General features: G+C 52.1%; 1 protein-coding gene and 1 long non-coding RNA gene across 3 annotated transcripts in view; one reads left to right on the plus strand and one right to left on the minus strand.

The window, feature by feature from the left end:
* Positions 1-3,320, plus strand: part of CNOT10 (CCR4-NOT transcription complex subunit 10) — a 65,301-nt gene extending 61,981 nt beyond the window's left edge. For both annotated transcript variants that reach the window (XM_077754277.1, XM_077754278.1), the window contains exons 18-19: positions 1,869-1,944; positions 2,865-3,320. In XM_077754277.1, the coding sequence (XP_077610403.1) occupies positions 1,869-1,944; positions 2,865-3,016 (228 nt within the window). In that variant the 3' untranslated portion in view covers positions 3,017-3,320. The remainder of the gene's footprint in view (positions 1-1,868; positions 1,945-2,864) is intronic.
* A 21-nt stretch (positions 3,321-3,341) lies between these two features.
* Positions 3,342-8,257, minus strand: LOC144223542 (uncharacterized). The gene is made up of 3 exons (XR_013332731.1): positions 8,199-8,257; positions 5,726-5,749; positions 3,342-5,077 (listed from the first exon to the last, which is right to left on the minus strand). It is a non-coding gene; the product is annotated as an uncharacterized LOC144223542 (long non-coding RNA).
* Between the last annotated feature and the right edge of the window lie 6,987 nt (positions 8,258-15,244).

The following is a 15,244-nucleotide window of genomic DNA, read 5'->3' on the forward strand; positions in this document are numbered from 1 at the left end:
TGGACCCAAAGCCCTCCATTCGGAAGAAGCGTTTTTCTCTCTGCAGTCACAGTACATTCACTCTCCTCTCTCCTAGTGTGTGTTTGGGGTTAGCTGCTGACAGGCCTCTTTGCCCGCACGCCCACCTTGGTCAGGAAATGCTTCCACAAGCGAGAGCACCTGACCCTGGGTGGGGAGTACAAGGTGCTGGTAAGGGGTGAGGAACAGGCTGCAGCCCGGAGATGCCCGGACTGAGGACATCTAAGTTTTTAAAGTTGTTTTTTTTTTTACTTTGAATGAGAGCGTTGGGGAGGGGCAGAGAGAGAGAGGAGTGAGAATCCCAAGCAGGCTCCACACTGTCAGTGCGGCGCCCAGCATGGGGCTCAGACCCACCAACTGTGAGATCATGACCTGAGCTGAAATCTAGAGTCAGACGCTTAACTGACTGAGCCCCCCAGGCGCCCCTGTATCTCCAGCTTTTTAGTCTGAATCCTTACTACTGACGTCGGGAACTTGGGGCCTACGATACGGAGTCGTTGCTTAGGAAAACAAACAGATGTGCACATTTGAATATAAGTGCAACGACATCTGTAGTGAAGAGTCACCAACAGACCCGAACTCGTGACCAAACTGTGGAATCAGAAATGTCCAAAACCCCTTTTTTTTTTTAATAGTTTATTGTCAAGTTGGTTTCCATAGAACACCCAGTGCTCATCCCCACAAGTGCCCTCCTCCACGCCTATCACCCCCCTTCCCCTTCCCATCAGCCCTCAGTTTGTTCTTGGCATTCAAGAGTCTCTCGTGATTTACCTCCCTCCCCTTCCCCCACCACTTCCCCCCTTCTTCTCCCCCTTGTTCCTCCGTCAAGTTCCTCCTAATCCTCCTATACGTGCAAACATGATATTTGTCCTTCTCTGCCTGACTTACTTCACTCAGCATAACACCCTCAAGGTCCATCCACGTTGCTACACAGGCCAGATTTCATTCTTTCTCATTGCCATGTAGTATTCCATGGTATAGATAAACCACATCTTCTTGATCCATTCGTCCGTTGATGGACACTTAGGCTCTTTCCATGTTTTGGCTATTGTGGAGAGTGCTGCTGTGAACATTGGGGTCCATGGGCCCCTGTGCATCAGCACTCCTGTATCCCTTGGGTAAATTCCTAGCAGTGCTATTGCTGGGTCATAGGGGAGTTCCATTGTTAATTTTTTGAGGAACCTCCACAGTTTTCCAGAGGGGCTGCACCCGTTTACATTCCCACCAACAGTGTAGGAGGGTGCCCATGTCTCCACATCCTCGCCAGCATCTAGAGTCCTCTGATTCCGACACCCTTCTTAAAACCAGTCAGAATCAAGACATGAAAGAAGAACCCCACGCAGGTGAAAACCAAGAGGGAAGAAAAGCTTTCCCCTATTAAGAATTCATGATGGGGGCACCTGGGGGGCTCAGTCGGTGAAGCGTCCGACTTCGTCTCAGGTCATGATCTCGCGGTTCGTGGGCTCAAGCCTCACGTCCAGCTCTGTGTTGACAGCTCAAAGCCTGGAAACTTTCAGATTCTGTGTCTCTCCCTCCCTCTGCCCCTCCCCTGCTCATGATCTGTCTCTCGCAAAAATAAAACATTTAAGAAAGTTAAAAAAAATTCATGATGGCTGGATGAGGAAAATAGTGAATCCTTGAACTAAACAGGACACGTCTGGTTGAGTCGGTGCCGACAAGGATGACGTCAGGGGGGCTGCTTAGTCGCCGGCGCCCACGGAGGATACAGCGGCGCACCTTTGCTAACTTGTTGCTGGCGGGCTGGCTTTTTTTTTTCTTTCCGGCATTACTTGGAGTTTGTGTCTTAAATGATCAGTGTTTCATGGGTGTCTTTTCTGTTCTGAGCGAAGGCGGCCTCAATGATCCCCCCGAAGGAGGTGCCCCCTGAGGCCATCCTGCTGGCCGTCTACCTGGAGCTGCAAAACGGTGAGTCTTCCCCCTCAGGCCCCACGGGCCCTGTCCCACCGCCATATCTGCTGTTTTTCCTTGCACTTGGAACTTTGCCTGCCTTGAAGACATTACCCATCCAGTTGTTCTAGGGAAAAATGGGAGCTAGGGCGGTTTTGGGATCTTACAAATCCCTGCTTCTTCCCAGTGAACCATATTCACTTTTATCTGTGAAGAGACAGAAAAGCGTAGCTTCTGCCTCTTAATTATGATTTCTCCCTACGAGTTACCTTTTCTGTGAGGCAGCCCAGATGGGTTGAGACCCTGAGTCAGCAAGCTGCTGAGAGGGGTACACGGTGGCATTCCGAATGCAGCTGTCATCAGTGAGTGCTACGGGGAGCCAGCTCCTGCTGAGAAATAGCCAAACCTAAAGGCAGGCCTCGCCTCTGGAGCGCATCCAGCCCGTAGCCCCCGAGAAGGCGGGCTGGGGGCCCCGGGGAGAGCCGGCGTGAAGCAGAGACCCGCACCAAGAAATGGAAGAAACAGACGTATTAAGGTTCTGAGTCGTGCCTCCTTTTGCTCGTGGGGATCCGTACATGGTTCCTCTCTCTTTGTAGCTCCTTATGGCACGAAAGTGCCTGGGACCCAGCTGGCCCCGGCCTCGGCCTCCTGGCCCCAGATACCCTGTCCCGTGCGGCTGCCTTCGAAGGCAGGTTCTCAAGCCGGGCTCTGTGTTCGAATCGCCGCGAGGCTTTTAAAAATCCTGCTGCGCAGGGCGCGCCCCACGTCTCTTAAGTCAGCGTCTGGGAACAGATGTGTCCCGTGGCCTCAGTGGACAGCAAGGTGGCAGACCACTGCTCCCCTAGACCATCTTCCACCCCCTGGCGCGACGCTGATGGCTTGCTTTGTGTGCGCTTGATGGTGTTTCTGCGGCTGCTCTAACAGGAAGTGTTTTCCAGGGAACACCCAGCTGGCCTTACAGATCATCAAAAGGAACCAGCTGCTGCCCGCAGTGAAGACGCTGTCCGAGCTGAGGAAGAAGCCGGTCTTCCAGCCCGTCCACCCGGTCCAGCCCATCCAAATGCCAGCCTTCACTGCACAGAGAAAGTGACGTTTCTGCTCTCAGAAAACTGTTACTTGAGACCCAGGGGAGTGTTTAGGGGCCTTTGCAGTTGTATCACAGCAAAATGCATAAAAGACAGATGGTGAAAGGTGCTAGTTTTGAAGACACAATTTTGAAACGATTCTAACCCCTGGGTTTTTTGTCGTTTTGGGTTTTTTTTGTTTTTGCCGGAAGCTTACTTAAAATTAAGGATTCACAAACTCCTTTTCATCTGTTTTTCTTTTATCTTAAATTTTGAGCCATTATGTGATGTATCTGTGACATAGGCAATTAAAACATGGTCTTATCAGAACAGTCTTGTATGATGTCTTTTCTTGCAACTGGTGGACTATTTTAGCATCTGAGGTTTAGTGCTGATATTTTTAAACCTGAGAGGGCTGCCATTAGAAGAGGGGCCAATCCAGAAGCTGGCCTGGGCAGGAGGGGGGAGGCTGACACGGTCTCCACCTAGTTATGGCTAAAAGGACCGGAAAATGCATAGTAAACCCGCAGGGCCAGTAAAATTAGCCTAAGAAGAGATGACTGGTCTGCTCGGCGTCACTTGCTTCAAGACTACAGAGGAAGACAAGCTGGGTTCAGGGCATTAGACGTGCTCACCCTCCAGCACCCCCGGGCAGGGACACCGGCTCTGGGGTCTGCCAGCAGGGAGCTCAAGGTTCATTGTTAATCTCTTTGCAGATGCAAACAAGAATATTTTTTTTTTTTAAGAATAATTTTTTTTAATTGCTTCTTTTCGGGGGTGCCTGGGTGGCTCAGTCGGTTAAGCGTCTGGCTTCAGCTCTGGGTCATGATCTCAGGGTTCATGGGTTCAAGCCCTGAGTCGGGTTCTGTGCTGCCAGCTCAGAGCCTGGAGCCTGTTTCAGATTCTGTGTCTCCCTCTCTCTGACCTTCCCCTGCTCACACTGCCTCTCTCTCTCTCTCAGAAATAAATAAAACAAAAAAAAATTGCTTCTTTTCAAGAGGCAGGTATATGTCATGCGATTGACATGGCCACAATTTGTCCATAAGGTCAATACATGAACCTTAGGGTAAAAAAGTCCCATAATACAGGCTTGCTTTTGAAAAACTGGGTGAGGGGCACCTGGCTGGCTCAGTCAAAGGAGCATGCAAGTCTTGATCCTCAGGGTTGTGAGGTCAAGTCCCACATTGGGTGTAAAGATTACTTAAAATCTTAAGAAACAAAAGAAAAGTGGGTGACCTCCCGGCTGCAGCCGTGTTTGGTAGGTTCACCAGAGCTTGCTGTTAGGAGCGTCCCTTGCCGCCTGCATCTCTTCAGTTTCCTAATTCCGAGACAACGCTCAGGCAGGGAAGTAGGCCACCCCCGCCGCTCCACGTACTTCCTCACGTGGACACGTGGAGGGGAAGGTGGATAACAGCACATCATTTACCCAAAACTTGATCTGTTCAGGTGGGGGGGGGGGTGTCTACCAGAACAAGGAATTTGTGGCGTAACTGGACGTTGCCCACTGTTTCTTTTTGAGAGACTAAGAGAGAGAGAGCACGCCAGCAGGTAAGGGGCAGAGAGAGATGGGGAGAGAGAATCCTAAGCAGGCTCGGTGCTGTGAGCCCCAGAGCACCAGCCCCGGGGGACCCACTCCTGCAGAGTTGTTTGGCCAGAGCGTTTAATGGAGAGTCCACAGAAGGTGGGAATCGGTGGGACCCCACGGAATCGTGGTAGCGTGGATCGGGAAGAGGCCTGCTGGAACGTGAGGACAGTGTATCTTTGGCTGAATCTCAAGGAACGAGAACTTTCCTTGCTTGCTGGTCGCCTTGTGCTGTGAGCAGGTCAAGGAAGAACTCGTGCGGCCGTTCATGGCCAACGACAGGTTCGTGGCTTCAACGACAGTGGCTTTCCTGTCACTTGAGAAGGGATACCCAGGGGCGCCTGGGGGGGCTCAGTCAGTTGAGTGTCCGACTTGGGCTCAGGTCATCATCTCACGGTTCGTGGGTTCGAGCCCTATGTCGGGCTCCGTGCTGACACTTCAGGGCCTGGAGCTGCTTCAGATTCTGTCTCCCTCTCTCTCTGCCCCTCCGCTGCTCATGATCTGTCTCTCAAAAATAAATATTAAAAAAAATTTTAAAGAAAAAAAGAGAAGGGATACACAGGCAGCCGTTGTCCCCGGTTCTAGCGCCCAGTGGTGCCTCAGGGGCTCCGCGCTGTTCTTCCCGCCACTGTCCTTAGCATTTGGGCTTCTGTTCCGCGACCCCGGAGTACGTTCCAGCCTCGCGTCTGCATTGAAGGCCAGGAGAGGAGGGCTGAGGTGCCCCGTCCTCACAGGAGACTCTGAGGGACAAAGTCCCAGGAACCCCAGGGGACCTCAGTTTCAAGTCTCCTTAGCTGCGGGGAAGGCAGTCCCACACCGCGACTGCCACCCTTGCCGGGAGAGGAGGGGGAGTTGGGCGAGCGTTTGTCCAGCCTGCGAACTCGTCCGGGTGCTTGCGGTCCGTGAGCGTCCGGCGGCCCGCAGCCCACCCCGCGCAGGCCTGCACATGCGACGTCAGCGCTTCACTCGGGGACTGTCCCTACTCCTTGTGGGCCAGGCCAGGGGGCCTTCCCACCCGTTCCTGCCCCAACGTGTTCATGCCACCTTTGTTAAGTGACTAAAGAAATATGCTAAAAGATCGCAAATGCCATTTCCCTGAAGTTTTTCCTAGGTGTCCCCGTGTCTCCCGTCTGGGGTCTCTTGCGATACGTACCTTTGCTGGTAAGTGCGCGGCTTTCTGTAAACAGATACGGGAGAGGCAGGCATCAGTCTTAAGTCCTCTTTACAAGGGTTTGAGATCTTAATTTTAAGATCTTAATTTTATTTTATTTTTTTTTTATTTTTTATTTTTAAAAAAAATTTTTTTTTTAATGTTTTATTTATTTCTAGGANCGGACGCTTAACCGACTAAGCCACCCAGGCGCCCCGATCTTAATTTTAAGTAATCTCTACACCCAACGTGGGGCTCGAACTCACAAGCCCAGGATCAAGAATCACATGCCCCGCTGACTGAGCCAGCCAGGCGCCCCCGAGGTGAGTTCCGAGAAGAGCCTCACTAGCTTCGGGTCAAGCCCCACTACCCACTCGGCTTCGCACAGGCCGCTGAGAAGCGAACGCCGGCGGCCCCGAAGCTGTGAGGCCCGAGGCCGCAGCAGAGCTGGCCTGGCCGCTGTCGTGGCCCTGCCCTCACGTCCCAGGGCGGCTGCACTCTGCCGAGTCCTCCCCCCGGCCCCCGGCCCCCCACCTGCCTGCGCCTGGGCCCCACACACCCTCCACCCGCGTGTCACGGCCCCGAGACGCCACCAGGCACAGGCCACTTAACCACTCGCAGAATGCGGGGACCTGTCCTCAGGGTCCAGTGAGGACTCAGATGAGGCGACGGGTGCCAGGGGCACCCGGTGGACATTCGCTACCGGTGGGTGCCACCTGCTCAGCCCCGGGCCTTCTCCACGCCTCCTTCGGCTCGGTGCTCCCTCAGCCCCCTATCCAGGGCCCGTGGCAGAAGCCTTCTGCAGAGAGGTGCGTGACGCCCTCACCGACTGGCTTCAAATGTTGGCTCTCCCACTGGAGCAAGTTTGATCTGGATCAAGTTATGCCTCTTTGCACCTCGGTTTCTTCATCTGTGCAATGGGGATTCTGATGGTTCCCTCCCCACTGGGTTGGAATGAGCTTTAAGGGACAGGCCCTTATTGCTGGAGGTGCCTTGAACTCCAAATGGGAACGTCATGACTTTGAGACCCTCTCCTGCTCTATTAAGGAAACATTACACATGGAGGCCGCTCTGCAGATGGGTGGCAGGAGCAGGGAGAAACTACCTTCCTCACTCGGGACGTGCCCAGCGTTAAACGATAAACCGAGGCATAGCAAACATTTTAAGAGTTGGAGCAAACATCGATCTAAATCGGGCAGCATTCAGTCTACGAGAAGGGAGCTCGGAGGACCTGTGCAAAATAAAAGACAGGGCTCCTGGGTGACCCGGTCTGTTAAGCATCTGACTTGGGCTCAGGTCATGATGCTTCAGTTCGTGAGTTCGAGCCCCGCGCCCACCTCCGTGCTGCCAGCTCAGAGCCTGCAACCTGCTTCGGATTCTGTGTCTCCCTCTCTCTCCGCCCCTCCCCTGCTCACACTGTCTTTCAAACATGAAAAAAATAAAGAAAGACGGCAGAAGGAAATGGGAACAAGGAAGTTATGCTGGCAAAAAAGAAAAGGGTAGTTATTGCAAAGTTACTTTACAGATAGGAGGGTCTCTCAGGCAGGTTACCAGGCTAGTGCTGATCTGATTAACTGGGTAAGATTCCACTTCTGGGAGACCCAAAGCGGTAAGGGGAGGCTCAGTTTGGTGCCGAGGGGCTTAGCATAAGCGGCTGTCTTTGGAGCCTCGTGTTTTGATTTTCATACCAGGATCTGGGGCGTAGTAGTTGCTCAGTAAATACTGGCCTCCTGCGTTCATGGTGCCATTCTCCCCACCCTGCCCAGCTCCTCACCCTCTGGTGACAGGAGGCCCCAAGTCTCCCTGCCTCAGGTCCCTCATCCCGGGCAGGTGACGGGGCTGAATCCTGCCCTGGGGCTCCTTCCGGCAGCCGGCGAGGGGCCCCCAGGGAACCTGCTCGACTCCACTTGGCCTCCGTTGGCCCCTCCCTCAGCCCCNTAGCCCCCCCTCCCCGGACATGCGCTGCGCTTAAACCCCGACCTTCCTTCGCTGCAGGGGCGCTTCCCGGGGGCGCCCTGCGCGGGTGCGCCCTGCGTCGAGCCCCGTGTGTCCCGGGGCGAACCCTCAGGCCCCGCCCGCGTGGTGTTTTCCGTCAGCTGTTTTCTCCCCGCTCCGGGACGGCAAGTACTGTGAAGACGCGGCTGGCCGTACACCGGGCAGGGTGCGGACTGTGCTGGAGCTGCACGGTCCGCTGGGCGCCATTCCGGGGGACGTGTCTCCTTGCCCGGCGCGGGGGTAGCGTGACCCNGGCTCCGCAGCCCCTCCTCCGGGGCACAGGGGAGCCGTGCGGTGACGGACAATGGTCCTGGCGGATTTAGGAGGATTTGGCCAAGTGTCCCCGTGGGCCCCAGGCCGCCCCCTAATCCCGTCCACATTTCAGACTACTTAGGATCGCATTAAATGTCAAAGCCGGCGTTTAGGGAAATATCTACATTTCGTATGCATCGCCCGGGCCCGCAGAAAAGCCGAAACGAACCTTCGAGCATGAGGCGCGAGAGGCTCGCTGTGTGGTCCCGAGCGCGAATGCGGAGGGGGNGGCCTTCCCTTAGCCCGCGGGAAGGCCGCGGGTAGCTATTCTGGAACTTTCTCAACGGATATCCTTTCCCTTTGGCGGCACTAAGCAGGTTCTTTTTTTTTTTCTTCCCCAATTTCCATTTTATTTAGCTCTTTTCAGTTACTTTATATAAAGCAACTCCTTCCATCGAGGAGGACGAAGGCCTCGNGGGACCCCGCATTTCCCAGGGCGGACACCGGCGACCTGCCGACAGCTTCCTTCAATGATGATGTTTATCTGATTCATTTCATTTTTTTCATTGTACTTCCTTTCTTAGGTTTATTTGCTCTTTTATTTAGGTTTTTTTTTTTACCGAGTTTTATTCATTTTACCTTCTTTTTATTTTATTTCGCTTATTCTGCTTCCTTATTTTATTTCATTCGTGTTCATATTGCAAATTTTATTTCATTAGCTTTGTTCATTTTATTTTAGTTTCTCTCATCCATTATCTAATTTCATTTTAAATCCGCGTTTTACATACTGTGTTGTTTAATTTGACCTCGTTTGTTTCACTTCTTTTCTTGGTGAAGGAAAGAGGGGGATACCTTTTTTCATCCCATCCGGAGGCTCATGAATTCTGCATCCGAGTTTCGAAAAATAATGAAAGCAAATATTACGTTAGCTCCTCTGCACAGCCAAATCTGAAACTCCTATCCGTCAGAGCCAAGGTTATCATGATCGGGGCCAGGAAAAGTGGCCAGTGACCGAAAGTCATGAATAAATAGTTTTCCAGCTGACAGGGTGTAAAACACTCCTTTCTGTCTTCTGTCTTGGAGATTTTTAAACTCCAAGGCACCTGCCCTGGACAAGGCACACTCCCCACATATACCGGGGGGAAGTCGAGTTCAGAGCACCCGGTCCGAACCTCGTGAGTTCTGAGCCAAACTGGACGGAGACAAGGACCCAAGAATTCTAAGGCTTCCTGGAGGAAGTCTCATTTCAGGTGGGCAGACGGAGAGGGGCGGGGGACTGTTGCAGGGGACTGGGCCACGGGGGCACACTGCAGACAAATAAAACCAGGAAAGGTCTCTCACACTGCCCAGCACGCCGGGTGCCGGAGGGACAGTGGGTTGTGACATGAGGTAGGCAAGGGGTGGTTTCTCAGTGCCCACACCCTGTGGGTCTGTGGGTGGCATAGAGGCCTTAGTGCCTGTGGCCCCCCCCCCAAAGACCATGAACATTATGGTGTGTGTCCTGTGTTATTGGGGGACGGGGGGAATAAGTCACTATTTGCTATGGGTTCTCTAGAAGGCTCCATGAATTGCATTTCTGAATTTTCACCTTATCTTCCTTTTACTTTGAGAAAGATTAAACATGTATGTAGATAAAAGTGCAAAAGTGGTTTAATGTACGCCTTTACACCCTAGATCCACCTATTACCACTTTGCTAACATTTGCTTTAGCATGTTTCTGCTCTCTCCTACACGCACACACCTCTCCATTCATTCGTGTCTGTACCTGGTGAACTTTTGAGAGTGAGTTGCAGACACGCCACTCCACCACTGAACGCTCCGGCCTGTATCTCTCACAACAGGGCCGTTCTGTGTACAACTAAACACAATTATAGCTCCCAAGAAATGTGTAATTTTGCTGAGTAATACACCATCCATATTTAAATGTTCTCAGTTGCCCCCACTGTGCCCTTTTCTGTCATTCTACCCCTTCATCCAGAACGCACTTGGAGACCCTGCACCGCGTGTGGCTGTCACAGGCCCTCCTTAGAGCAGAGCGTCCCCCGAGCCTTTTTGCTCACTCATGACATTGATAGGTTTTTTTTAAGTCAGCTTTTTTTAAATTAATTTTTTAATGTTTAATTTTTGAGAGAGACAGAGACAGAGCATGAGCAGGGGAGGGGCAGAGAGAGAAGGAGACACAGAATCAGAAGGAGGCTCCAGGCTCTGAGCTGTCAGCACAGAGCCCAATGCGGGGGCTCAAACTCATGAACCGCGAGATCATGACCTGAGCCGAAGCAGGATGATTAACCAACTGAGCCACCCTAATGCCCCAACATTGATAGTTTTGAGGACTCCAGGCCAGCGGTCTTGCAGAAGTTTCCTCTACCGGGATTTATCCGATTATATATTTTTTAATCTTTTTAATGTGTATTTTTGAAAGTGAGAGACAGAGCACGAGCAGGGGAGGGGCAAAGAGAGGAGGAGACACAGAATCCGAAGCAGGCTCCAGGCTCCGAGCCATGAGCAGAGAGCCAGACACGGGGCTCGAGCCCACAAACTGCGAGATCATGACCTGAGCTGAAGTCAGATGCCTAACTGACTGAGCCACCCAGGCGCCCATATCTGATTATTTCTTGATGACTAGACATACATTTTTACGAGTTGGAGGCTCATTGTTTTCATTCCTGACACCCCTTTCCCCAAGCTGAAGTACCTCTCCTCGGAAGCCAGGACTGTGGTTACTTACAAAGGGTTCAGCTCTTCCTTTCCTGACTCTTTCCAGCACCCTATTTCCACACGCGGACATCCATATTTCCTTGCCTAAAACTGGCACATTTTCCAGATTGAGAAACTCAAGTTTTTTCTTTTCATGGGGCTTGAACTCATGACCCCGAGATCAAGACCTGGGCTGAGATCAAGATTTGGCCATTAACAATGAGAAAGAAGGAAATCTGGCCATGTGTAGCAACATGGATGGACCTTGAGGGTGTTATGCTGAGCGAAATAAGTCAGGCAGAGAAGGACAGATACCGTATGTTTGCACGTATAGGTGGATTAGGAGGAAGTTAACGGGGGACGATGCGGGAGAAGAAGGGGGGGAATAGTGGGGGAGAGGGAGGGAGGCAAACCATGAGAGACTCTTGAATGCTGAGAACAAACTGAGGACTGATAGGTGTGGGGTGGAGGGGGGAGATGGGCATGGAGGGGGGCACTTGTGGGGATGAGCACCGGGTGTTATATGGAAACCAACTTGACAATAAACTATTTAAGAAAAAAATAAAAAACAAAAAACCATCACCAACAACAAAAGATTTGGCCATTTAACCAACTGAGCCACCCGGCAGCCCTGGGAAACTCAGTTTTCCATTGCCGTCTAATCACTGTGGCTTCCATTAGCACAAAACACGGACACGGGCGGACATGGGAGATACGGAAGTGGACCCAGGCAATGGCCAAAATGGCGGCTGGAGGAAACCTGCTCGGATGGGGAGGACCACAGAGGTGAGAAGCCATGGGCCGTGGCGGTTCGTGCTGGACCCACATCTGCTGAGATGGGCGGACAGCAGTCTTGAGTTGGGATTCTCCCACGTGCAGGCGGGGGCAGACCCTGGCGCGCTTCTGACCCACCCCAGGGCTGCGTGAACCTGCAGATGGGTGGGGGGGGTATAAAGAAAGAAGCCTCCTCCCAATTCTTGGACCCCACGGCTCCTGTGGCCACAGTCAGCAGTAGGCCCAAGGGGCGTGCTGTCCCCGTGGGGAAGGGCGCCCCAGGAAGGGCAGGGCCGGCCAGACACCCAGTGAAACTCATCACTCAAACTGGGCAAAAGATGGGTTTCCTTTGGGAAGTGACCCGCTTTGCTTTCTTTCTCGTTTGTTGGCGATGCGTCCACTCGTATGTCCTCTCTTCCTGGAGCTGGCTTCAGGGAAGGCGGGGACCACGCAGACCCTAGAGCCCAGCTGCCCGGGGCCTAGTCCCAGGGGCGCTACTTCCTGTGTGACCTTGGGCAACTTACTCACCTCTCTTGCTACAGCTTCCTTATTTGTAAAACGGGAGTGTAATAATAGGAACCTCGGAGGCCTGTTATGAAGCTTATATGAGGTCATATTTGTAAAGCTCTGGTAATAGTGCCTGGCACTTAGTAAGTACCGTATCAGTGAACATTAAATAAGTAAAAGAGACAGAGAGAAAGAGACAGAGAGAGAGAGAATCCTAAGTAGGCTCTGCACTGACAGCACAGAACCTGATGCGGGGCTCGAACTCCTAAAACGTGAGATCATAACCTGAGCTGAAATCAAGAGACAGAGTCAGATATTCAAACGACTGAGCCACCCTGGTGCCCCAAAGATTTTTCTTTTTTTAATGTTTATTCATTTTTAGAGAGAGACAAGACAGAACATGAGTGGGGGAGGGGTGGAGAGAGAGAGAGAGAGACAGAATCCGAAGCAGGCTGCAGGCTCCCAGCTGTCAGCCCCAACGCAGGGCTCAAACTCCTAGACGGTGAAATCATGACCTGAGCCAAAGTAGGAAGCTCAACCGACTAAGCCCCCTGGGCGCCCCACCCCAAAGATTTTTTGAAATCAAAATAAAAAGGTTTTGCTTGTTGTCAATGAGAGGAGAGTTCTGGAAAGGCCAGGACAGTGCTCGCTTCGGCAGCACATATACTAAAATTGGAAAGGCCAGGACAAACGGAAGCCATGAAGCTAATGGGAAGGTGACTAGGGCCACAGGAGCCAGGCAGGCCTACCCGGGTGGGGGCAAGTGGGTGGCGCTGGAGAAAGCTACAGGGCGGGTCTCCTTTCTAGGCCCCCGGGCTTTCCTTTCCGAGAAGGAAAAGGGGGTCCTTTCATTATAATCCAAAGTAGAGATGAGTTTAGGCGGCTGCATGGCTGGATTTTCCACCCTTCAAAAATCCCACTCTGCTTGAGAAAGGTCTTAATTAGGTCCAGCGGCCTTAACTAGGGGCCGCCTAGCCCGTGTTCCTTTTTTTAAGAGGGTGAGCCCACTGAATTAAAATTCGATTAATCCAGCTTTAAGGGCAAGAAAAACTATTTGTGAAAAATCATTAAACAGCACGTAAAACCCTTTGAGGAGCAGCGAAGAGTCAAAGGACAACCTGGCTTTTGTTAAGGTATTTTGGCCCCAACGAGTTAACTTTTTTGAGGAATTTTAACAAGACAGTGGTCAGAGTGGAATTTGTTCGTGTCGTTTATTTAAGGTTTTACAAGGCCCTGAAAAGAGCCCCCCTCCCCTGGGTCCGCACGACAGGAGAGGAGTCTGGTAACAGCGTGGTGAGAGGTGAAGCCGTGGGGGGGGCGGTGTTTGAGCCCTGTGAGGGGACAGCTGGAGTGGACGCTTCCACGGTGTCACATAGAGGGTGCGGGGTCTGTCGCAGGCTAAAGGGGACAGGAGAGACGGGGCCCTGGGAAGGCAAAAGCAGTCGTGCCCATTAAGGAGATCATTAGGACAGCTGGTGAAATGTGCCTACGGTCCGCGGATTAGATACTAGCACTGTATCAACGGGACATTTCCTGACTGGTAACTGTGCTTGGGTTCTGTAAAATAATGCTCGTACGCTTAGGAAATGCACAAGGAACTGATTAGAAGCAGAAGGGTATCATATCTCCTTCCAAATGGTTCAGAAAAACAATTCCATATATAAAGTTAGACGGGGCGCCTGGGTGGGGCGGTCGGTTGAGCGTCTGACTTCGGCTCAGGTTATGATCTCGCGGTTCCTGGGTTCGAGCCCTGCATCAGGCTCTGTGCTGACAGCTCAGAGCCTGGGGCCTGCTTCAGATTCTGTGTCTCCCTCTCTCTCTGACCCTCCCCTGCTGGTGCTTTGTCTCTCAATTTCAAAAATAAGTAAACGTTAAAAATGTTTTTAAGTTATATTTATACAATTATGTATACACACACACACACACACACACACACACACACACACACACACACACACAGTTGGCCCTTGAACACCAGGACTTTGAACTGCACCAGCTCCACTTACATGTGGATTTCTTCAATAAATTCAGTACAGTACTGCAACTGTAGTTTCTTGATAACATTTTCTTTTCTCTAGCTTCCTTTATTGTAAAAATACAGTATGTAATCCATAGAACATACAAAATATGTGTTAAATGACTGTTGATATTACCGGTAAGGCTTCTGGTCAACAGTAGGCTATTAGTAGTTATGTTTTGGGGAGTCAAATGTTCTACACGGATTTTCAGCTGCACAGGGGTCGGTGCCCCCAACCCCTACCCACACAGTTCAAAGCTAACTGTACAATGCATCCATTTGTACATGTATATGTATTAATGTTTAATAATAATACAGGCATGATAAGGGGCACCTGGCTGGTTCAGTTAGTGGAGCATGTGACTCGATCTTGGGGCTGTGAGTTCGAGCCCCACGTTTGGCTTAGAGATTACTTAAAAAAAAACAATAGGAGAGGCGCTTGGGTGGTTCAATCAGTTAAGTGTCGATCTTGATCTTGGGTCAGGTCACCATCTCGGCTCAGGTCTTTGCTAACATCAGGGAGCCTGCTTGGGATTTTCTCTCTCCCTTTCTCTCTACCCCTCCGCCACCATTCTTGTGCTCGTGCTCGCACTCTCTCCCCTCTGCCCCTCTCCCTTGCTTGCAGGTGTGCACCCGTACTCTCGCTCAAAAAAAAAAAAAAAAGATAATTTCAAAATACGAAGTAAACAAAAATAAAAATAAGTAAAAAACTAAATAAGCTTAAGAAGAGAGAAAAGAGGAAGGGAGGAAGGAAGGAGGAAGGAAGGAGGTGCCATGTAGGGAAGGACACAAAATGCTTGGTTTCCAACGTCTGCTCCAGGAGCCCCTCAGGCTGTGACACTGGGAACCCCCAAGGCACCCGCCTCAGTCACTGAGGAGCCAGGGTCAGCCGTGCTGACGGCGGCCAGCTTGCAGTGGACAGTCCCGGAGGGTCAGTGGTGCCCACCCAGGCCAGAGCTCTGACTAGGCCCCCCCACGCCCAGGAGCCTGACCAGGGGGACACCGTGTCGGATCACTGAGGTGCTGTCCCACGAAACCGACGGCAGCATGAACGCGGGCGTGTGTGTCTGGGTCTGGGAAGGAACCTGCCAGAAACGAGCTCCTCCCCGGATGGGACAGTGGAAGTCAGGTTCTGAAGGCTGAGCAGACGTTTTCCAGTGAACGAGGGTGAGCCGTGTGGAGGGGACAGGGCGCCCGGCACAGGGGGGACAGGGCGCCCGGCGCGGGGGGACAGGGCGTCCGGCGCGGGGGGGACAGGGCGCAGGGGGGACAGGGCACCC

The sequence above is a fragment of the Crocuta crocuta genome, unplaced genomic scaffold (genome assembly GCF_008692635.1).
Source record: "Crocuta crocuta isolate KB4526 unplaced genomic scaffold, BGI_CrCroc_1.0 scaffold70, whole genome shotgun sequence".
NCBI lineage: Eukaryota > Metazoa > Chordata > Mammalia > Carnivora > Hyaenidae > Crocuta > Crocuta crocuta.